The sequence below is a fragment of the Parasteatoda tepidariorum genome, chromosome 6 (assembly GCF_982258835.1).
Source record: "Parasteatoda tepidariorum strain Cologne lab strain chromosome 6, Ptep-v5.0, whole genome shotgun sequence".
Classification (NCBI taxonomy): Eukaryota; Metazoa; Arthropoda; class Arachnida; order Araneae; family Theridiidae; genus Parasteatoda; species Parasteatoda tepidariorum.
Genome location: NC_141760.1, coordinates 19,017,587 through 19,042,524, shown reverse-complemented (window position 1 = coordinate 19,042,524; position 24,938 = coordinate 19,017,587). Strand labels below are relative to the sequence as shown.

General features: G+C 28.2%; 1 protein-coding gene across 1 annotated transcript; it reads left to right on the top strand.

Moving 5' to 3' along the window:
- Window positions 1–134: 134 nt before the first annotated feature.
- Srp54k (signal recognition particle 54k) lies at window positions 135–24,356 on the top strand. Its single transcript, XM_043045615.3, has 15 exons — window positions 135–335; window positions 3,319–3,410; window positions 3,572–3,656; window positions 4,821–4,925; window positions 8,486–8,610; window positions 8,698–8,848; window positions 9,699–9,758; window positions 10,316–10,404; window positions 12,151–12,251; window positions 12,405–12,491; window positions 13,665–13,738; window positions 14,171–14,279; window positions 15,463–15,633; window positions 22,973–23,068; window positions 23,942–24,356. Exons 1-15 carry the CDS (start codon window positions 258–260, stop codon window positions 24,022–24,024), a joined length of 1,506 nt encoding a protein of 501 aa, XP_042901549.1. The 5' UTR covers window positions 135–257; the 3' UTR covers window positions 24,025–24,356.
- The last annotated feature ends 582 nt before the right edge of the window (window positions 24,357–24,938 follow it).

The following is a 24,938-nucleotide window of genomic DNA, read 5'->3' as shown; positions in this document are numbered from 1 at the left end:
TTCGGTAAATTTAATTTATTTTAACATTTTATGATTATTAAAAAATTATGTAAGCAGCACAGCAAGTATTTTCGATAATTATTGAAATTTATTTGTTTTCGCTAATTTATTCAAGAATCTATTTTGAGATGGCAGCATTTTATTACCTACGTGTAGTGAGTGGATGTGATGATGTTTCTGCTCTGATGTTATGATAATATTTATGTTTATTTTCACACTTATATATATATAAAACCTTATACACATCAAAATTAAAAATGGTTTTAGCAGATTTGGGTCGAAAAATCACGAACGCTTTGCGTTCTTTGAATAATGCCACAATTATCAATAAAGAGGTTAATCAAGATTTTATTTACATTTGATGATACGTCAAATTTTAATGTTTATTTATTTTTCTTTGCACTAATTACTGAACACTATTTTTGCATATTTTAATTATTTAACTGAAAATTTAAATAATTATTTGTATTTTCATTTACTCTCTTTTTCAATCAATTTTTATGGTCCCGACAATATGCTACATTTATTTCCTTGATTGCTACGTTCTCCTTTCAAAATAAAGTATAATACTATGCCTTTATAATTGGCTTATATTATATTTTTTTCTTCTTCCAAAACTACAAAAAGCTAACAAAAAAAAAAAGTTTAGACTAATTAGAGAAAAGTTTTAGTTTTCGATTTTTCGTCAATAATCAACATTATTTCATATTTTTATTTGTGTTTTTATTTTTGGTGTTCTCATGTTTGTAAATATAGAAGCCTACTGTGTAAATAACTCATTAGTCTTTTAAACATCTATATGAGATTGCAATTGAAGCATGTAATCTGATTTCTCTCCCACTTGGAGAGAAATAAGCTTTCATTCAATTAATTTGAATTAAGTTCCTGTGTATTAATAGATTTAAAGAGGCTTCAAAATTGCCCATATTATATTACGAAAGCGAATGATGATGGAATCTGCTACCTCACTTGTGTTGTGTTATCTATTATTTAAAATTAACATTGTGATCGTAGAGATTTAAACTTAGGTTACAACATAAAAGAAAGAAGAGATAAGATTGATTTAAGCTTCTAAGTAAAAAAAAAACTGAAATTTTCAACTTAAAAAAAATTTTATATTGGCACATGGCCATAAATAGAGAATCAACACATATGTAACTTAAGCATGATTTAAATTAAGGCACTATTAAATTAAATTTCAGGGGGAAAAGAAATATTAGATCAGATATAAATATTTATCTGAAGTCGACAATATTCCTCCTGGGAGGGAAAAATTAAAGAGGAAAAAAATGCTACCCTGTGACAAGGGCTCGTTCTACCCAGGCATACCAGACGAAAAAATAATATAAATGTTTCAACAAAAAAAACTTCTCATGTCGCCGCAACATTTTCAACTGGTCTGTGAAAGGTCTCTGCTTATTGACTGCGGACTGTTGGAGGAATCCATCTCTGGTCGAGGGGAACAACTATCCACAGCGTTGCTTTCCGGTCTTTTAAAAACGAAACTATTTCGCTAACCAATCTCAGATTGAAAGGGGTACTGTTATAAATTAAAGTGTCCTAAAATTGGTTTTTAATGAAAGCACCTAACAATGAAAATGAATAAAATACAATCATAAATATAATAAATATTAAATTACACTAGCCATATTACTACTTAATTATTATCCGCAATTAACTGTATTTACTTAATCCATAACACTTGGCAAAGTTTCTCAAAAATCATGGTTTATTACTCTTTGTTAAAAACATCTTGGGTGTATTTCATTTGATGTTTGTATCAGTTGAGAGAACATGTAAATGTTCTGAAGTTGCATAAGTTATTGATTAGCTGATGCAGCTTTTAAAATAGAACTTTTAAGTTTTTCTATTGAAACTTTCTCTCTGATATAACTTAGTAAAAAAAAAAAAAGTTAAATATTATTTAGTTAAATATTACTTATCCTAATAAAATTTAACTACATTTATGTCTAGCTATCTTAGTTTTTAAAAAATTTTTTTTTCACGAAACTGATACATAGTGCGTAGCGTTTTTAAAAAGTGCTTATTTTTTATTTTCTTTTTTAAAAGCCCTTAAAGGTGGTTTTTTTTTCATTGGGTATTTTTAGAAAGTGCTTGATATTCCCTTTTTGAAAAATAGATTTATTTCTTTACCATGTTAACTTTTTTGGCACATATTATGAAAAAGTGTGGTTTTCACATTGTTCTATTCAACGTTTTCACAATACATTCAACCACAATCCATTTCGGCCCATGTCGGTCCATAGCATATGAAACGGGCAATCATTTTACATGTTTTTAATGAAATACTTGCGAGTCTGCATGTGCGTCTACTGAGCTGAGTTCGATGAGATTCTAGCACTCTCACGTGCAACTCAGTTGCATTTCGCTAGTTATTCCCAATTGCAGCTTTCATTTTCCACCCTCATTTTTCGGACCGAAAAATCTCTTGATCTTTTAATGGTGGCTAATATAATCAAGAAAAGTGTACTTTGTCAGAAACTTGTTATTTTATCACAATCATGTTAAGTCTGAAAATAATTTTGTTAATGTATATGGTGCTTAAAAATATTTTTTAAGTGCTTAAAAATTACTTAAAAGGTGCTTATATTTGTTGAAAGATTTGGCTATGCACCCTGTAATGGATATTTAATACTTGTATTGTCTATATGAAATATTTTGAAGTTAAAGATTAATTTTAACAACTGATTAAAAAACCTCCAATTTTCAGATTCAGAGTGATAAACTTACCTTATTGATGTACTAAATTATATTTTTAAAGTAAATTTTAAACCTCTGGCAATCATCTAGATTGATTCATGTTTACTTTTTAAAGTAATTTTAGCTTTATGAATTCTAGTTTAAATTACATCAAATCAAGTCTCATAAAATATTTTAAAACAAGAGTAGTTGTATTGTGCTGCTGAAAAAATTTAATTCTAGCTCAATAGTAAAATATTTAGATTTGGTTTAGTTCTCTATAGAACGATGCTCGTAAAAATTAATCATTCATTTCAATATAATCATTTATTAATGTTGCTGATTTATCTTTAAAAAAAAATGGGAAAACTTAAATTATGTATGTTAAATTCTAAAATGTGAATATTAATTTTTTTATTATCTTTACAAATAAAATTACTCCTATATTTTAATTGACTATTAGCATACAAAAATTTCTAGTTTTTGTAATTTTTTACTCATTGTCTTCATAAATTTTAAGAATGCTTCATGTTATTATCTCATTAACTGTAACACATTGTCTTTATAAATTTTAGAAATATTTCATGGCTTTAATTAATCTAAATTATCTTGTTTCAGGTTTTGGATTCTATGTTAAAGGAAATATGTACAGCACTACTAGAAGCAGATGTTAATATAAAGTTAGTCAAACAACTTCGGGAAAATGTCAGGTAAAAATTTTTTAGTTAAAGCATAATTCTTCACTGATTGTTTTGATTAATTTTAATGAATGTGTTGTATTGAACTTATTTTGTAAACTTCAAAATCCTCAGAATATTTTTTTTTTAATTTATGGGCTCTTGTTAAAATATTATTGTTCCTAATATTTTAGATCTGTCATTGATTTTGATGAAATGGCTGCAGGTTTGAACAAGCGGCGTATGATTCAGTCTGCAGTATTTAAAGAGCTAATAAAAGTAAGAAACTATTAAAATATTTTATATGTTGTAAATTTATGTGCAAAATTAATGTAAAAGTGTGATAATTTAAATATTGTATTCTGTTAAAAAACTTCCAATGTAAAAATTCCATATTTTATGTAAATATTATTTATAATTATATAGAACATCAGTTTAAGGACAAATTTACTTTTTAAAAATGTCAAGCTTGGTGCTGTAGTATGTAAATTCTGAAAATTTCAAATTTTTTTTCCATCAAAAAATAATCTGTAGAGATGTGTTCGAAATCTTTATACCTTATTGTTAAAATTAAAATATTCTATTTATTAATATTCCATTTTATTAAAAATATTCTATTTTGTAACTACATGAAAAATAAAGTTTTCCCATAATTAATAACATAATTTAATGAAAAAAATAGAAAAGAAGAAATAGTTATTAAAAAATACCAAGACATATGTATTCATTTTCATACCACTTAAATTATAAAGATATATTTACAAACATTTTAGATATGTTTTCAAAAATTAAAAAAAGAAATGGTATTTATGAAAAATCACAAAAGTGACGATAAAACAAGATTTTATTCAAAAACCAGTGGGTGCTTGCCATTCCTCTATTTATCCCATCTAATACATTTCTGGAAAAAATTACGAAACTGTATACTGCTGTCCAATTGAAAAAACAACACGAGTGCTCCACGATTGATTCTGAGAAAAGTGGCTTGACAACTTGTATTGCTAATGCTATAAAAGCTAAAATAGAATTTCAACAAACTGATAAAACAAAATATATTTTTGAAAAAATTTTTTTTGCAATAGTTAGCTTACCATATAAAGATGCCTAATATATAAAAATCTCAAATTTGAATTTGTTGTCACTTACAGTGATTTTTCAGTTGCATGATAGTATACTGGTTATAATATATATTCTAAAATCTTAAAATAACACCTTCAATTTAGATTTGCAATTTCATAATTGATTGGTGGGCCAATATTGTAATTGTTTCAGAATCATTTTCCATTTTTTTTTTTTTAAACTTTAGACTTTTGCTGAATAAAAAAAGATATATTATACTTTGTTTCACTTTTAAGATTCTATTATTATACATAATAAATTGTGTTAGCTAATTTTTTTTCTTATTACTCTTATTATTTAATTAGCATTTCCTTAAATTTTTAGCTTGTTGATCCTGGAGTCAAAGCATGGCAACCCACCAAAGGAAAGCCAAATATCATCATGTTTGTTGGTCTTCAAGGAAGTGGTAAAACAACTACTTGTACTAAAGTGAGTGAGAATTTTGTTTTTGTTCTAATCAAGTGTTAATTTTTGTTATAAATATTACTTAAAAGTATGACTCCATTACAACTTTTTTTTTTTACTCACTACTTTTCTTTAAATAATATACTGTCCTTAATTCACACCAAAAGAAGTATATTTTCCTTTTTTTCTTATTTTTTATGTACAGTGAAACCTCCTGTTATGGACACTCCTGCTAATTACATATTTTTAATTCCGCGAGAATCTTCTATGAATAAACCATTATGTACATTTTCCACAAAGCGGAAACTCACATAACCGAACGCAGACAATCATTTTGGCCCTGAAACATTATTTTCTATCTCTTCAAACCGGACATTAGTTCTAAATTTGAAAAAATACAGGGATGTGATTCTTCCGCGGATCCGCTGATTTCCGCTTTTTTCAGATTTTTCCAAATCTTCCGCTCTTTTTTCATAAATTTCCGCGCGGAAAAAATTTTTATGCAGTAAATGATATTTTGTTGAAAATTTTTTTCTTTTGTTGAAAATCAATTCCCATTCACGCAATTTAAAAATTCAATATCGCGATTTGTATTTAAGCGTTTTTAAAACCCAATATCGCGATTTGTATTTAAACGTTTTTAAAACCCAATATCGCGATTCATATTCCCGCTAGTTTAAAATCCGATGTCGCGATTCGTATTCATATATATTTTTAAATTTCAATATTGCGATTCGTTATCACGCGGTTATAATATCAAACATCGATATTCGAATTTATACGCGGTTTAAACATTACTCGTTGCGGTAAGTATTCACGGACTCTAAAAATTATGCATCGTGATTCTTATTTACGCGATTTAAAAATTCAATACCGCGATTTGTATTTTCGTGCTTTTAAAATCCAATATCGTGATTCTTATTCTCGTGATTTTAAAATTCAATATCGGGATTCTTATTCACGCTATTTTAAAATTGAACATCGCGATTCTTATTCACGCGATTTTAAAATCAAACATCGCGATTCTTATTCAAGCGATTTTAAAATCGAACATCGCGATTCTTATTCAAGCGATTTTAAAATCCAACATCGCGATTCTTATTCACCCTATTTTAAAATCGAACATCGCGATTCTTATTCACGCACTCTTAAAATCCAACATCGCGATTCTTATTCACCCTATTTTAAAATCGAACATCGCGATTCTTATTCACGCACTCTTAAAATCCATCATCGCGATTCTTATTCACCCTATTTTAAAATTGAACATCGCGATTCTTATTCACGCGATTTTAAAATCAAACATCGCGATTCTTATTCAAGCGATTTTAAAATCGAGCATCGCGATTCTTATTCACGCACTTTTAAAATCCAACATCGCGATTCTTATTCACCCTATTTTAAAATCCGGCATCGCGATTCTTTTTCACGCGATTTTAAAATCCAACATCGCGATTCTTATTCAAGCGATTTTAAAATCCAACATCGCGATTCTTATTCACCCTATTTTAAAATCCGGCATCGCGATTCTTTTTCATGCGATTTTAAAATCCAACATCGCGATTCTTAATCTAAGGTCTCTAAAAATTGTGTGAGAAATGAACTTTCTTGTCCTATCAACACTGATGATCAAAAGTCTGCAAAACGCAGTCTACAGATCAGTCATGTTAATAAAAGACCATCGGAAAAACAAAGAACTGATAAGAAAGTCCGTAAAGGTCCTTTGACCATTAAAGAAATGTTTTTTAAAATGATGTGATACATAAAATCGTGCTTATGCATAATTACTCAAAGTTTTCTAAATTATTAAAAAAAAATATTTTAATCAAGATTTTATTTAAGAACATAATTACCATTTATTTATATTTATTTGAATAGATAATAATGTAATCATTATCAGATTGGCTATTGAATTCATATCATTTTTTCTTTTGCACGTTTAATGCTACAGTTATAAACTTCCTCTTTTTTGTGTTTTTGTCAATCACATCCCTGAAAATATATATATATATTTCTGCTTTAAATTGCAAGGGGAAAAGATGAGGCAAAAAATTTACATGTTTTAAAAATGACAAATAGATGCAACTTTTCGCCATTTTTAAAACATGTAAATTTTTTGCCTTATCCATTACTAAAAATATTTTTAAGCTATTTCACTACTGAAGAATCAATCTTTCTCCTGTCCTTTTGATCTTTTCAACTGGACCACACAGGTTATGAGTCCCCTCAAGTTGCAATGACATCTTAAATGCTCTCAATGCTTCTTCCCCATTGAAAATTTCTTTAATTTTCTTATCGATTTGAAGACTATATTTAATGCACCTGGGGTAAAAAAGAGAACAGAAATATAATCTTTGATGTGTTCATACAAATGAAACACTTATTCAGACACTTGATAGCTGATCAATTGTGAACAATCAACTCCATAGGTCCTCATGACTTAACTGTGAATCGTGGGAGGTTTACTTTCAAGAAGGTATTAACCATGTTCCCTATCACTGTAAAGGGATGTAAACTTAATAATTGAAACCGACTGAGGACTGAAAGCTCCTATTCCGTATCATACATCTGACTTGAGTATCTATGCTAATAGGTAAATTATATTCATTTATCTGTAGCTACGTATAGAATTATGTATTTATATCAAACTTGTTTATATATTCTTTTTTATCTTTCTTAAAGTTTAAATAAATATTCTTGTAGATAGTTGTTGTAAATTATTTCTACATCTGTGAAAATATTTTAAAAACAATTAATAGTTGTTAAATTTCGTTATTAGGGTACACTTCCCCTTAAGCGGACAACTCTTTCGTTCACACAAATGTCCACTTAATGGAGGTTTTACTGTATTTCTTTTGTTATGTGAAGAGAATTTCGTTACCCTCTACGCCATAGATATTGCACTGTAGTATATGCTGTGTTCTTGCAAAAAAGAAAATAATAAATAAAAGAAACTTAAAATTCTTCATTTAATAACGATTTTACTCTCTAAGTGTTTTGACTCTATACTAAGTTGTACAGAATTTACCACCACTACACTCTGCTTCATGGGAGCAATTTTTTTTTCTCCAGGAAAGCCACTAGCCTAAAGTTCAAAAATAAAATGCTCTGAGAGTTTTTTTTAAGTGGGCTTTTTTATATTGTCTTTTATCAAATATAGTTATAATACGAATTAAATTATCATTATGAATGCAGAGTATTTTTCAACAGTGTATCAGCTCCATATTTGTTCATTTTATGGTATAAAGCTCTAAGTATAGAAAATTTTGCAGTAGCGTCTTCTGTTGTCAGTAAAAATCAGCTACCATTTTTAAAATAAGATACAAGTTACTTTTATGAAAATGATTTTAATTCTATTTTTTTATGCAGATTTAATCCAATTTTTATGTAAGAGTTTTATATGTTTGTAAGTAAATTAAATGTAGATATTTTATTAATTTGTTTTAATTTTGTTCTGATGGTTTGCTGTTCATAAATTGAATAATGAATGTAAAATTGATCACAATTTCATTCTAGTTACAATATTTACTTTTTTTTTTTAATTTCTACATTTTCTGTCCTATAACGAAACATTTTTCTTGCAGTTAGCTTATTATTATTTAAGAAAAGGGTGGAAGACTTGCCTTGTGTGTGCTGACACTTTTAGAGCTGGTGCCTTTGATCAATTAAAACAAAATGCAACAAAAGCTAGAATACCTTTCTATGGAAGGTAAGTTTATCTGTCCTGGGTGCATTAAATTATGTTTTTTAATTGTAATTAAACATAGGTTATTACAATTTTTTTTTTTTTTTACAGCTATACAGAAGTAGATCCTGTTGTAATTGCTCAAGAGGGTGTAGAAAAATTTAAGAACGAAAGTTTTGAAATTATAATTGTAGATACCAGTGGTAGGCATAAGCAAGAAGATTCATTATTTGAAGAAATGTTACAAGTTTCTAATGCTACGGTAAGTTTATTAAACTAATCGTATAAAAACTATTTGTTTTTAATAATGTTTTTAATGTGTTTATTCTTACGTAAGAAATTTTATAGTTATTTTTTTATTTTTTTTCCTATTAGCCTATTCTGAGCTTTGCATTCTTAAAAGCAGTAAATCTGAAGTTTTTAGAATTTGAAATGGAGATTTTGGATCAATAATAGAAAGAAATTGAAGCTAAATATAGAGTGTTCTATAATTAAAGTCCTAATATATATTTTTTAGAATTCTTGTCAAAAATGAAGTTTATAAAGCATACACATTTAAGAAAATGTACACATCATTTAAGCTAAGAAGAATAGAAACAAAATTAATAAATCATTACTGAAATAGTTGGGGCTGAAAACATCAAAACCTGTTTCTTTGCTGAAAAGAACAGAGAATAGTTGAAAGCATTTTGATTTTTTCTCACTTAAATGTTCATTTGCATCCCCTATTGTGTATTCATTTTTGACTAGAATTCTAAAAATATACATTAAAAACGATCTTTACAAAACACCCTTTTTTTAACATATTTTTAATATGTAACAAATATAATTTTTTATTTCTTATAAAATAGTAACATAGCTCTTTCATTGAAAAAAAAATTTAAATGTGCCATATGAACTTATATATTTTTATTAAGTTTCTTTTTTTTGCAAATTAAAAAAAAGGATATTTGTTTCATAAAAAAGTTAATTAGATTTAAACTGAATCTGTGGTATTTTTAACCTATACTACCTGTTTTTGTATCTGCATGCATTTTATTTGTATTAGACATGTTAAAGTCATCGAAATATATTCGTATAAAGAAGTTAATCTTTTCACTCTAAAATTACAGAATCCAGATAATATTATATTCGTGATGGATGCTTCAATTGGTCAAGCTTGTGAAGCACAGGTAATTATTATTTAATTACTACTGTTAAATTGTATTAAAATTATCGAAAAAATTATTAAAATAGTTTAAAATATATATTTTGAATATTTACCAGAAATAAATTGAATACTTAACTAATTACATGCACAACACCTGAAGACTGTCATTTTTCAAATAAAATATTTTTAATTTTCAAACTTAAATTTACAAATCCTGATTGATTAAGATTATTATTTTCACCTTTCATTGTTAAAAATTTATGTGTTTACACCTGGAACAGTCACTATGCAGAAGTTCTAAAGTTGACCACTTTCACTTTTTTCATGTTTAATAATTATATGCCATAAAGTAAAAATAAAAGTTTTCATTTTCAGTGAGTTTATAATATAAACTTGTTGTTGATTTGATAATTTTTTATTAACCTCATTAGACTTAATCAAAAAAGTTATTAAAATAATTTGAAATACTTTTACATATTTTTTATGAAATAAATTTTTTACTCAATTTTCTAATTCAAATACTTATTGTTATTTTATCACTTTGTACATTTTTAAGACTTTCTTTCCTTCTCTTTCTAGGCTAGAGCATTCAAAGATAAAGTAGATGTAGGTGCTGTTATAGTTACAAAATTAGATGGTCACGCAAAAGGTGGAGGAGCACTTAGTGCGTAAGTTAAAATTATCTGTTTAAAAAACACTTTTTTCACACATCTTTTATTTATAATTAACAGCAATTGATTAATAAATTAATTTCCTAATTCTATCTCCTTATGAGGTTTATCTTAAGGTAAACATGGGTTATATTTTTCCAACATAAAACTAGTGATTTATAATTCGCTTTTATTTCCGCTTTTGTTTTTGATTCTTAAATTTTCCACATTGATTAAATTTGTCACCTTCAGTTAATGAAACTTTTTCTTCCTGAATTTGATGTAGCTGAATCACATTCAGATCACATGATATTAAACAGTGCATTTATTTGAATGACCTATTCTGTTTTTTTAACAATCATTAGGATCATATTGTTCACTACCATTGGTTTAATTCATTGATGGTAAATCAAAATCAATGTAAAATTGACACATTGTATAATTCACTTTGTACAATTGTGATATTCACATGTACATGGTAATAGAAACTTCATTTGTTTTATGAATAGAAAAGCATGTTTTATGAGTTAAATTAATTTGCAAGAGATAATTTCAAAATTGTTAAAATTTCCATTTAAGTAGAATTATATATTAAATCTGGCCAAGTATAGTACTGGTTAACCTCAACTATAGACCATTTCAAGTGCCTGACCTTTGAAATTGATACGACCCGAGTAGCAGAATTAACAGATCTTTGCAAATTTATTTGCAAACCAAACACGGTCAAATAGACTATTATTGTCGAAATTATGCTTAATTTAACATGTGTATAGGAAAATTAGCACATATACAGTAGACAAAAATTATGTATAAAAAAATTTTACAAATTTGTTTCAATTTTAAAATATATATATATATATATATACATACACTTTTGAATGAAAGGAAGAATGGGCTAATTGAAAGTTAAATAATGGAATACAGTCTATAAACTAGCAAGTAGAGTTTTTGAAAATAAAAAATTTATTTCTCAAATTTTTCTTATCATTTAAATTCATTATTTTTCAAAATTGAAGCTAATTAAAGTCAATAATCTGAAATTTTTAAAAGTCATCATTTTTCGTTTATATATTTGCAGATTGATACACTATTTTTGTTTAGGACCTGAAACAAATTGTAATTAATAAATTTGGGATTTGAAAATGATTGTTGTTTCTCCTCTTAGTAATATTTTTGGCCTGTTTTTTAATCTGAGAAGAAAATATATCTTTAGGCGCAGTGATATATACATATTTAATTCCAATGTGAAACAAAATAGTTCTTATAGAACATTTCTGCTATTGAGGATACTGGTTATAATAGGCTAAATAAATAAATATTATTTTTCTTACATTGGGTCAAAATGCCACATAATCGTAATAAATACATTGTAAGATTAAGAATTGTTTCCATATGAAGTGTTTTATGAAGTTATCATCATTAATATTTTAATAAAATACATGATACAGCAAAAAAATTAAGACATTTTAACTTAACTGACATAAAGTTTAAATAATTTTTAAGTGCATTTTTATGGATGAGCAGTGATATTTGTTTGACTTAAAATTAAAGTTTAATATTGCATGTACTTTGTGTTAATAGTGTAATGAATTTAAATTGATAGTTGATGAGTAATAAATTATCAGGTAATATTTTTATATTAAAACTACATTTTAAAATTAATTTTATTTTCATTACATCTATTTTTTAAACATTTCATATTTGTAATTTAAGTCCCAATTAAAAAAATTTTGTGAATTTTAATTTTCTATTTTTTCTTTTTAGAGTTGCTGCTACGCAGAGTCCTATCATATTTATTGGCACTGGTGAACATATAGATGATTTTGAACCTTTTAAAGTAAAACCATTTGTCAGCAAGCTTTTAGGTAAAAACTAAATCTTTTAACAGGCTCTATTTCCTTATGTTATGTCTACTTATACACAAATTAACTCATGAAGTCTTTAAAAAGTCTAGGTTAAAACATATTATTTTATGCATTGAAATTTTATTTTACAGAATAACAATATTTATATTTTAGGAATGGGAGATATTGAAGGATTAATTGATAAAGTAAATGAACTGAAACTAGATGACAATGAAGAACTTATAGAAAAATTAAAACATGGTAAGCTTTTTTTTTTATAGTTTCTGTAGACTTATAGTATATATTCCATTTCTTTGCAACTTATCTATCAGATCAGATATTCAAATTATTATCATTCTGATACATTTTCATTTCTAAAATGATTGTGCTGTATGATGATCTGTGCTAAAATGTGTAAAAGTTTGAAGCAATTGGAAAACCGCAAATAAAAATTAAAGCTTATAGCTGTTATAAAGTCTCATAAGTGCAAACTCTCCATATTTGCTAGGTGAGGCACTCCAATTTTTATGCTATTTTACTAAAAATCTACTAACCTCTTGTTTTGTATTAATATTTAATAAACTTCAATGAATAGATAATTTTTATAGAAAAATAATTTCTTTTTTGCTTCAATTTTTTTTTATTATTATTAAAACAGCTGTATCAGTTCTTTTTTGAACAACAGCAAGCATTAAAACTTGTTGAGTAAAGTAATTTTTGTATAATTTTTTATCTTTTTTAGTGTTTGATCGTACCTTTTCATGGTTTACTTTTTATTAACTGAAATTTTAGCGATTGAGGAAATACAACTTACTGAAGTCTTTTTTTAAAGTTTCATTTTATATTTCAATAAAATTGCAGTAAGTTTTTTAATGATTAGGCAGATGTGAAAGAAAATTATTGCTGAATGTCAGCATACAAGTAAATGCTCACAGACTGGCTAACAGGATTTTTTTAAAAATAAAATTAACAGTTTTACTAATGAACTTCTCTTAAATTAATTTTGAATCTGGATAAAAGTGTATAAAGGCAGTGGCAATTGTTTCATATACTCACTAAGCACATTATTTAGTGCATTATCATTAAATTTCTCAATTAATCTGCTTTTCAATAGTACTAGGTGTAAAAGGTTTTTCAAGTGTACTAATGTTTATATTTTACTATACATAATTGTAACTAGTTATTTTAAAATGCATCTTTATCTAAGGAATAAAATGATTTTTGACAAAAGGAATTTTGAAATAAAATTATTATTTCTTAATGTAAAACTAAGTAGTAGTTAAAAGGATTAATAAACTTAAAAGTATACACTAATTAGACATTTGCTAACTTTAGATTCAAGAAAATATTTTTTAGTATGAAATTTTTATTCTATGGTATTTAGTTTAGTAGTTATAAATATTTAAATCCTACCTTTTTTTTTTAATACTTTAGGTGAGTTTACATTGAGAGATATGTACGAACAATTTCAAAATATTATGAAAATGGGACCTTTCAGTCAAATTATGGTAAGGAATGTGAAATAAGTAATTTTATTTCCCTCCTTTTTTTAAAATCTTTTTTTAATATTTACATTATAAAGTTATATAAAGGTTGCATTTTTGCAATATGCAAATATTGTAATCTTAATCTAATCATATTTTCTCCTGCTCCCCTTAAGCATTGATAATTTTGTATTGATTTTTATTTTATGTGTTTTCTCTAATAGAGTAACAATTAAATTATTTTATTGAAACTTAAGATTTTTGCTTTGTAATGAAAGATGATTTACCCTGAGCTGGTAAATAAGGCTGCAAGTAGGAATCAGTTAAATGTTATTTTAACCAAACAATCAATTTTTATTCGGCATAGTTTAAAAAAAATAAAGAATTTATTCTCCACTTGCCTCCTTTTCAAACTAGAAATAATTGCTTATTTATTGTAACTTATTATTATTGTAGAATATGATCCCAGGATTTAGTAGTGATTTCATGACAAAAGGCAATGAACAAGAATCCATGTCCAGGTTAAAAAAGCTGATGACTATCATGGACAGCATGAATGACCGAGGTTTGAATCTTTGATATTAGAAATATATATATATTTTGGTCGAACACTATTGATTTTACCTCAATATGTATGCATATTTACACAGAATATATATTATCCAATAGGCCTAGAATTTTTTGCCTTACTCATGCTTAATATTTCTTTAGTAACAATACTTAATATTTAACACTTCTTATTTATTCTTAACCTTAAATTGTTCATGTAGATACAATGTTAATATTTGATAGATTACTAATAGGTACATTCATTTATGTGAAACAAGAACAGATGTTAAGGGGGGCACATAATATTTTCATTGACACATGTTTTGTAGATTATATCTCCTTGAGAGCATTAAAAAATTTTGAGACTTTTCAAGCCGTGATGCTGATGTTGTTGATAAGAATAAATTCATAATGAATGCCAATTAAAATTTTTCTAAAAAAAAAAAGAAGAAAAAAAATTTTTTTTTTTCCTAGTTCCAGAATTAATGTCCTAATTCTGGAAAATAGATTTATAGAAAATTTTGCCTGTTATTTTGGAAAATTTCAATATTTATATATATATATATATATATAATCAAATGTGATAATTTGTATCATAGTGATGGAATTCAAATTAGGTTACACACGCCTAACAATTTTTTGACTTTCACCAGTGCATTTTTTAATATATTGTGATATTAAACAGTTAAAAGAAATTTTCTGATTTTCATCAATTACTTATAACTAATTCTTTAATTTGCTCAAGCAAACAAAAAAACATACTAATTTAATTGTCCTATATTGAAATCATTTAAATAGAAAGAAAGGAGTTCTGCAACTTTTATTAAATATATATATATTTAATAGAAGATAAAAGCAACTATTAATTTTAGATATGCCTAATTCTCACTGTACCTTAACTGTATCTGAATTTTTCAAATAATTAGTACTTTTTAATAAAAGTTAAAAAAATTTGTAGGAATCAATATGCAGAACTTTAGAGGTTTTATGAATCAGAGCTTGTATTACATAACTGTTTTATTCTAAGAGTTTTTTCTCTTTATAGTGAAAACAAAAAGGTTTAAAATTTATAAGTTGAAATTGTTTCGAAGTTTCCTATATTGTCCATATTTCTCTCTACTATTTTTTTTTTTAAAAAAAGTGTTTAAAATAATTATAATAATATATATTAAAACATTATCTCTATTTTTTTGTTACAGAATTAGATCACAGGGAAGGAGCAAAGCTTTTTTCTAGACAAACAGGTCGTATTACAAGGGTAGCAAGGGGAGCTGGTGTTGCTACGAGAGACGTTCAAGAGTTGCTTTCACAATATACTAAATTTGCTGCCATGGTAAAGAAAATGGGTGGCATCAAAGGCTTATTTAAAGGTACTAAATCACTTTTTCTAAAATGAAAATGTAAAAGATATTTTATTTTTTTTTCGAAATTTATCATAAAAACTTTCCAGTTCATAATGGATTTTGGCCATTGGGGCCCTTAATAATGTTGCACGATTTGAAAATCCTGCATCACACATCACGATTTGTATTTACACGATTTAGAAATCGCACGTCATGATCTGCATTTGTGTGATTTAAAAATGACACGTGGTGGTCCATATATGTGCAATTTGAAAATGACACATCGCGATCAGCATTCGTGTGGTTTAAAAAATCACAGATCGCGATGTTTATTCACATGATTTAAAGATAATAAATTGCAGTTTGTATTCATGTGATTTAAAAATTACACAGTAATCCGTATTTGAGTGATTTAAAAATCACACAGAGGAATCCGTATTTGTGCGATTTAGCATCGCAAAGCAGTTTTTAAGGAGTTTATCTATGAAATCTAAGAGCACAATTTGTATTTACAGGATATATTAATGACATATCTTGATCCACATTCATGCGATTTAAAAAAAAATCCCACAACATCTTATATTTGTAGGATCTAAAAATTGCACATCGTAATCTGTATTAGTGTGATTTAAAAACCACGTAGTGCTATTCCCTATTCCATAGCTGCCAACTCTACTGGTAATAAATATTTTCACCCCTATTTTGTTTTACTATTTCGTTTGCTTTCGCGGCAGGAAACAGCTACGCCTGAATTATGAAAATACGAGCTATCTGGCGGGAGGGTGAAAATACAGAAAATCTTATTTTTTGTGCTTAAAAACAGAGAAAATAGACAAAATGAGTAAAAATGCAGAAGGGTTAGCAGCTACAACGTAGTTTAAATTTTCTGTTTATCTTCGAAAATATAATTATTTTATTGCAACGACTGCATTTTCAGAAAAAGTGGAATATTTATAAAACAAAAAAGAATCTAAACTTTTAGAAAATCTGAGTTTTCGTTAAAAAGGCTGAAATTCGAGAGACAATATCTAAAAAATCTAATCCCTGTAAAGAGTGGATAGTTTAAGTATTTGTGTTTAGTAGTAAGAGTGTTCTAGTTCTTAATGCAGTATAATTTAATAATCATATAATTAATATATTTTATTTTTGTATGTAGTTACATTAAAATTGCATTTGTAATATTGAAGCAAAAAATTAACTCAACTAAAATGTTTTGATCCTGATAAATATTAAAAATTTTAGTAAAACCTAATCTAAACTGCTGTTTGTAGAAAATGCAACACCATGAAAGAATCATCAGAATCAAATGAAATTTAATGCAGAAACGACTTGTACTAATACAAATAAATGATGAAATTTTCAAAACAAAAGAAACAAATTAAGCGTCCGAAATCAGTATTTGGTGCAGCCACCACGCGCTGCAATAAGTGCTGCTATACGACGTGGCATGGAGTCAAACAGATGTTGAATATCTGCTTGAGGAAGAGAATTCCATATCGCTTGTATGCGCAACCAAAGTTCGTCTTTGGAAACTGCAGGACGCGGATCACGAGTGAGACGCCGACCAACCATATCCCACACGTGCTCAATAGGCGACATATCCGGCGAATAAGCAGGCCAAGGAAGAAGTTGCATGCGTTGTGCTGAACAGAAGTCTCTAACAGTCCGCGCAACATGTGGGCGTGCATTATCCTGCTGAAAGATAGCTCCAGGGATGCCTTGAAGGAAAGAAACGACTTCGGGCTGTAGCACTTCACGGACGTATCTGTTGCTATTGAGATTACCCTCAATTCGTATCAAATTGGATCGTCCATGATACGAAATCGCACCCCAGACCATAACTCCGGGTGTTCGACCACTATGTCGTTCAATAATACACTCAGGAAGGCAGCGTTGACCGGCATAACGTCTAACACGAACACGGCCATCATGGGTCCACAAATTGAAGCGTGATTCATCTGAAAAGACAACTTGGTGCCAATCAGCTCGCCAGTCTCTGTGCTCAAGAGCCCACTGCCGACGCAGCCGTCGATGATCCGCCGTGAGGGGAATCCTGTATAATGGCACCCTTGCACGCAATCCACGGCGCAGCAGACGACGACGAATTGACGAAGCCGACAATTGTACACCTGTAGCAGTAGACCAATGTGCTGCCAGCTGCCTGGAGGAAGCTGTGCGATCATTCACCGCCATGCGGAGCAGGTGTCGATCATCGCGCTCTGACGTCACCTTCTGTCGTCCAGTGCCTGTTTTTCGAGTTGTTCGGTGCTCGTCGGTCCACTGCTTCCAAACTCGCATCACTGTGGAACTGTTCCGCTGCATACGAGCTGCTATTGCGCGATAGGAAAATCCTCCTTCTCGAAGGCCGATTATCCTCCCTCGTTCAAACTCCGTAAGTTGCTTGAATTTCTTATTCTTCCGTCGTGGAGGCATACTCAGGTCTCACTAAACGTTTGCCACTAACAAATAATCATAGACTATTTTCAACGTCCCGCTACAGCACTTTATTTATACGCTTTCAGCATCAATTCAGAGGGCGCTGCGCGCGCCACGCACGCGCGATGGCTCTGAAACTTTATTAATTTGCATAATATCCTATAATTGACATTTGCTGCGAATTTCATTTGATTCTGATGATTCCTTCATGGTGTTGCATTTTCTACAAACAGCAGTTTAAAAATGATTTAAGTTTGAAAAATTGTATTAAGTTAATATTTTTGTGTTTGAAATGTTATCTTTTTATTTGTTTATATATATATATATATATAGTAATTTTTTAGTTCATGAATAATGTTGATACTTTTCTTTCTTTGAAATTAAGTTTACATCCCTTTTGGAAATAGCATATCTGAATTTCTATCAGATGAAAAATTTTGGCTTTGTACAGGGTATCCGCGCACCTGGAAAGTCATGAAAAATCATGAAAAGTCATGATTTTTGCTGTTTTTTTGAAAAAAATCATGGAAAGTCATGGATTTTGGTATTCCAGTGTTGCAAGTACTGCGCCAATTGTGGAAACCTGGGCCTATATGCTCCAAATTGAAGTAGTAGGCTTAAATTGCCCCGATCTGAGCCAAAAGGGATATTTTCCCCTGGGTATCGCCAAGTCACAATTTTGCGGCAACCAAGCTACTGCTATGTGATGGGTTGCTCTGGATTCAGTGGGAAGGATTCTTGCACTCTCATGTATTACTCTGCTTCATTTTACAAGATATTCTCAATTTCAGGTTTCATTTTCCACTCTCTGAAATGGAACCGAAACTTCCCAGGAATTTTCGGGGACCGACTAAACATTGCCAAAGTTTAATAGCAAACGAAAATTTTATTTCTCTTGTTTAATTTCATTGTTATTGAAGTGCCATCGTCTTCGTCAATGGCAAGCTTATGGCCTTCTTGCTCTATTCTATTTATAGAATAGTACTCATGATCTTGGAATTAACTTGGGGACCATTCACTAAGTACATATTTTCATGTTGATCCTCAGAGCAGTCAAGAATCAAAAAGCTTCATAACCTCAAAATTTCCATCTCCCTTTTATTCATTTAATTTAATAAAGATAAAAATTGAGTTTCTTAAGCGTAAATTTTTTCTGAGGGACCATCCACTAATTGCATATTGTTTTTAAACATTTATTACTTTTTTTTTACTAATATTTTTTTTTTATACTTATTGCATTTTATTATAGCTTCAATACTCATTGAATTTACATTTAAAAATTATTTTTTTTAATCATTTCATTAAGGAAATACTGTACTGGGTAACCAATTTTAATTTTAAAAAAATTAGGGGTCATTCACTAATTTACATTTGTAATATAAATTTATTAAAGTTTGCTTAATTCTTTACATATTTTTATAAATTCCGTATGATCAATATTAATTTTGTTAATGTTTTATTGAATATACTATTACAAATAACATTTTTTTAAATTTTAAGAAAAATATACTCAATAACATTAAATAATAGTTAAATTAATTAGAGTTTTAAATTACCTTTTACAGAATTAAATAAAGTAATTATTAATTTAAAAAATAGTATGAGCCACTCAATATTGAATTTATTTAAATTGCTTTTGCCAAAAGCTCCTTTTTAAGTAATATTTCACCTATATTAAATAAATGTTTAGATTTTTTCCAAACTGAGACACCATTGATTCACTTGCTGTATTATAAAATGGTGTCCCTAGTTTAAGCATTGTTAGGGCGTTTTTTAAAAGAGTTCTGCTTTTCTTAGTTTGACAGGAAAGGACTTAAAATCTTTGGATGTAGAAAACGCAGAAATTTGGCAAAATTCAAATTTAATAGATGTTGGACTAGATACCACAAATACGATGACATCATTATCTTCTTCAGTAAGAAATTCCATGCAAAAAAGTTATTAAAAGCATTGCCTCTTGAATATAGGTTACTATACCATCTTAAATTGTTGCATCCTGTGATGAGAATGGAATTCTATTAAGGTAATAAGATATCTGGCAACAGTAACCCCATTCATTATAAAACCTGAAGAGGCATGTTTGTTACTGTTACGTGTAGAACCAGAAGGTTATTCTTGTGACTCAAATGAATATGCACCAATTGATGTGTTTTGGAAAAACTATTTTGTGAAGAAATATAATTTGGGAAATATCAAATATTCTCTTATAACAAGCTCTTTTGTGCATACCACATGGGAATGCCGATGTTGAAAGAGGTTTTAGTACTAGAGAGGTTTTAGGTTTGTTCATATGTGTGAATAAAAAGCTACTTGACAATAGGGCAAGTTTAAATTTGCATAGCGTTAATGATTTGAGACACGTTGTGTCACTGGGGATTTAAAAAACTTTAAAGTTGGCAAAGATATGATTAAAGGAACTCGTGCAGCATTTAAAAATTATTCTGCTTGATTAGAGGTTGTGAAAAAAGAATGTGAAAACACTGAAACTGAGGAAAGCAGATTGAAAGTTGCTGAAATTGATTTGCTAAAAAAATTGAAGGCTTCTCAAGATCTCTTAGCCACTAATAAAAAAAATATTAAAGATGGGTTAAATAATAAAGACATGTTTATAGAAAGGCGGACAGATCCTCTTATCTGAGGCTAAGTCGAGCATAGCAGAATATTTAACAGAATTGGAAGCTACCAAAAAGAAACTAAATTTGTTTATGCAGGGACCTTTAAAAAGTGAAAAAAATAAGATATGCCATTAATGAACAAAGTTGAAAACTCTTGTTTTAATTCTTTTTATTAAATATGCTCCAAATCTTTGTTTCGCTGCTCCAAAATTGCTTTTGTGTTGCTCGAAAGATGCTCCAAAACCATGTTTTGCCACTTGCACCACTGGTCTCCGAAAAATCTAATTTTTAAAATGGAATCCCCCCCCCCAATTTCATCCTGTACCAAACATCTGAATTCCTAACAAAATCATCACTCAGGCATATTTTATTAGAATATAAAATGATTTTATCATGTTCTTTAAAAATTATGGTGCTCTTTCAAAAAATGAAAGAAAAAACATAATTTCTAGATCGAATTATCTTTTAAACTCTTCTGTCATTTAAAAATTCTTATTATTTATTTTATTTAATTTTATCAATTTAAAATTCTAGTTGAAGCAAACCAGTCATTGCAAATTTTTTTTAATTCCTAAATGAGAACAGAAAAATTAGGAGTATTTCTTTCCTTTCAGATGAACAAGAAAAGTATCTTTAGAATATAATTCTACAGAAAAAAAATTATTTGCTTTTGCATTTTTTTCTAGCTATTTTATTGTTTCAATTCTTTCTTTACTCTGTTTTTTAAATTTAAAATCTATAAATATGAAGATGCAGAGTATAGTTTTGGTTATGCCTTTTATTATGTTATTATAATGCTTTTTTAAATGCATTGTTGCGTTTTTGTCGGAGAAAATAGTAACTTCATTAAGTCATGAAAAATTCTTGGAATTAGTCATGGAAAATCATGAAAAGTCATGAATTTGAAAATCTAAAATGTAGCAGGTACCCTGTTTGTAAAATGTTCTTAAAAGACATTATTAAATAATTTTAAATCTACAAGGAGGCTTCGCCTCCTGCTCGCTGGCGCTCGCCAACCCCCGGAACTGCTTTCGCAGTTCATTTCGGATTGCTTCGCAATCCAGTGCTCGCTCATTGGATACGTTCTTAACGTCTAGCTTTTGTATACTCTTTTGAATACTGAAGTTCCGAAAACTTTTCACTGTAGAAAATTCTAAACCTGTACATTTCAATATTATCTGGGCATTTGGGGATACAACACTTATAGAATTGAAGGATTTATTACGTCAAGCGCTCAGGTATCATAATTTTGATCTAGTTGCGCTTCTATGTCATTTTGATTTATGTTGCTAAGTTAACTTTCAAAAAATTCTATGGCTGGCAACAGCATTTTTATTTTTTAAGTTGTTTATTTTTATTTCTTTCAGAATTCGTTATTTTTTTAGCGATATGTTTTTTGACCTAACAGAATTCTTTGCCGACTGTTCTCAGCATATATGAAGAGAATAAAGTAAATATTTAAGTGCTGTGAAAAGAATCTTATTTAGTTGTACAAAGTACTTCTTTAAAAATGAAAACTGTTACCACCGGCGGGAAAGAAATACAGCCAAAATTTGGGAGCCACGTAAGAGAATTATATATATTAGATTATCATGTTTTTAGGGCATGAATCTGAATTGAACAACCTGATAATGCTCACTCTGGTTATTGTTTCCGTTTTTAAAAGCGCTATATGTTGAGCTAGTTTAAATTAAATATTATCATGTTTTTAGGGCATGAATCTGAATTGAACAACCTGATAATGCTCACTCTGGTTTTTGTTTCCGTTTTTAAAAGCGCTATATGTTGAGCCACCTCATGTGACATTTTTAGCAGCAATCATTGGTCGATTTTCTAACGTTGCCATTCGGGGAGTTGTAATGAGGCTTTTTTTGGTGCCGTGTAAGAGAAATATATATATAGATGTTCTAATTTGAATGCTTGTAACCACTAATTGCTAAGTTATTTTATTTTCGGTTTCTTTAGTAGTTCAGTATACTTTTTTATTGCATTTGCTTCGATTAGCTTAATAAAAATACATGCAAAGCGTAAAGCAATATTGTTTTTTAAGAGAGACAGTTACAGGTTTAGATCTTCTTTCAGCTATACTGAGTAATAATATAAATCATGAATAATGTAACATGTGTAAATTATGGAAAGTGTTAGGTTGAAGTCATGGATCTAACAACTAAATTTAGCAGATAACCTGAATGTAAAATGAAAGTTACAATTTATCTTTATTCAAATAAATGAATGTAAAACCATTTTAATTAAATTAAGTCTTTATTAAATTCACATTTCACTTGACTGAAATTTATTATTTTGTATTTCTTTAGGTGGTGATATAGCAAAAAATGTTAACTCCGTTCAAATAAATAAATTAAATCAACAGATGGCAAAAATGATGGATCCTAGAGTATTACAACAAATGGGTAAGTTTTTTTTAAAAAATTTTATTAGATATTAGTTGAACCAATTATTTTTTTATTATTATGAATGTTTTTATATGCATGTATATGTAATTTTTCTTTGAATTTTACTATGCAAATAATTTTAAAAATGGTGTGTACCATAATAAAATTTTCCAGTGTGATGCTAGCTTCAAAATATGTTATATCTCTAATCCAAAGTTAGCAGTTACCTATGAAGTAAATTCATTGAAATTAGATATTACGTTTGCAATTTCTCAGCAGTTCTTAAAAAGGAAAAGTTCTTGTTTTTTATTTAAAAAAAAAAAAAGAATGGAAGAAAGATAATGCTCTACTAAAGGGAAATATACATACAAGTTTGTATCACTATGCCGTTTCAATATTTTTTTCAAATTCCAATTACTTGTTTTGATGTCTGTGATCTATACAAATAACTAAAATCATATTTTTTGATTGAAAACTTATTTGTTATCACTGTTAATTTTAGAATCATTATTGTATTTAATATTTATTTTAAATTTTATATCTTTTTTTAGAATTTCATCAATAATTTTAGTTTTTTAAATTATTTTTTTAACCATACATTTTTCTTAGTTTGCCATAGGTACATTTTTAATTGACTCCTTAATTTATTGATTTTTTCTATGATGGAAAAGATTATTTAATTTCTTGCAATTTATTTCATTCTTGCAATCACATAGAGATTTGCAATTTTTTTGAATAGCCATGTGAATCTCTAAATGATTGCACGAATATCTTGATTATTATCGATCAGATTAAATCGCACTCTCATCTCGTTTCACTTGTAGGAAAAATGGTTGATCCTCGTTTGTCTTAAAAAAATCTGATAAAATAGTTCCATTTTTATATTTATAGGTGGCATCAGTGGACTACAGAATATGATGCGCCAACTGCAAGGTGCAGCTACAAATAACCTGGGTGCAAGATCAGGGAAATGACATTCTTGTGATGCCTAAAACCAAATTCATTCTTTTTGTTGCCTAATGGTAACTCACAATGGTAACAGAGAGACTGTCTGTGATGGTTTCAAGAATAGTTACAAAATTATTATTTATGGTAGATGCTCATCAGCCATTTCTACCAATTGTACATTAAACTTTTGTACACAATTTTATGACTTGTAAAAAATATAGGAAAAGAAATTCTTATTAGACACTATGCATTAAGGAATTCTTTTTTTATACGAATGAAATGTAAATATGCCAAAATTGTGTATAACTTATTTGCCAGAAGTCCATTAATGTCAATAAAAGTATCACTTGGGTTTTAATCTGTCTTTTGTTATTGAAGTCAATAAATTAAAAACAGTAACATAAAGGTGCACCAGAAAGAGAGCTGTGAAAAAAAAAAACATTTTTTTTCATGCCCGAAGTCTTCTATGAATTTAATATTCTCCAATAAATAAAAATTAGAACAATTTATTTAAAAGAATAGACCTCATATTTTTTAATTAAAAAAACTTCAGAAGTGTTGAACACCAGTCAGGTTTTCTTTAATAAAATTAAATTATAACAGATTTTCAAACTTTTGTGTTGAAAAGTTAATTTAATTTTTTTATAATGTATTTTTTCGATTTTCTCCATACGTAGCAGTTTTCTAAGTTTTAAAATCGTTTGTTGTGTTAACTTCATTATCCTTAATACTTAACTACTTGTCATTTTAATTGTATTATTATTAATATGAGAGTTTGTTTTTATCATTTCCATTTAACTTTCTTCAATGTGTAATCATTATCACAATAAAGCAAAATGTAATTCTTCAGATTCGCTTTTATTCTCTTTGAATTATGAATCTCGTATCACGATTCCTATTAACGACAAAATAGGTATTGTGATTTACGAATCAGCATCGA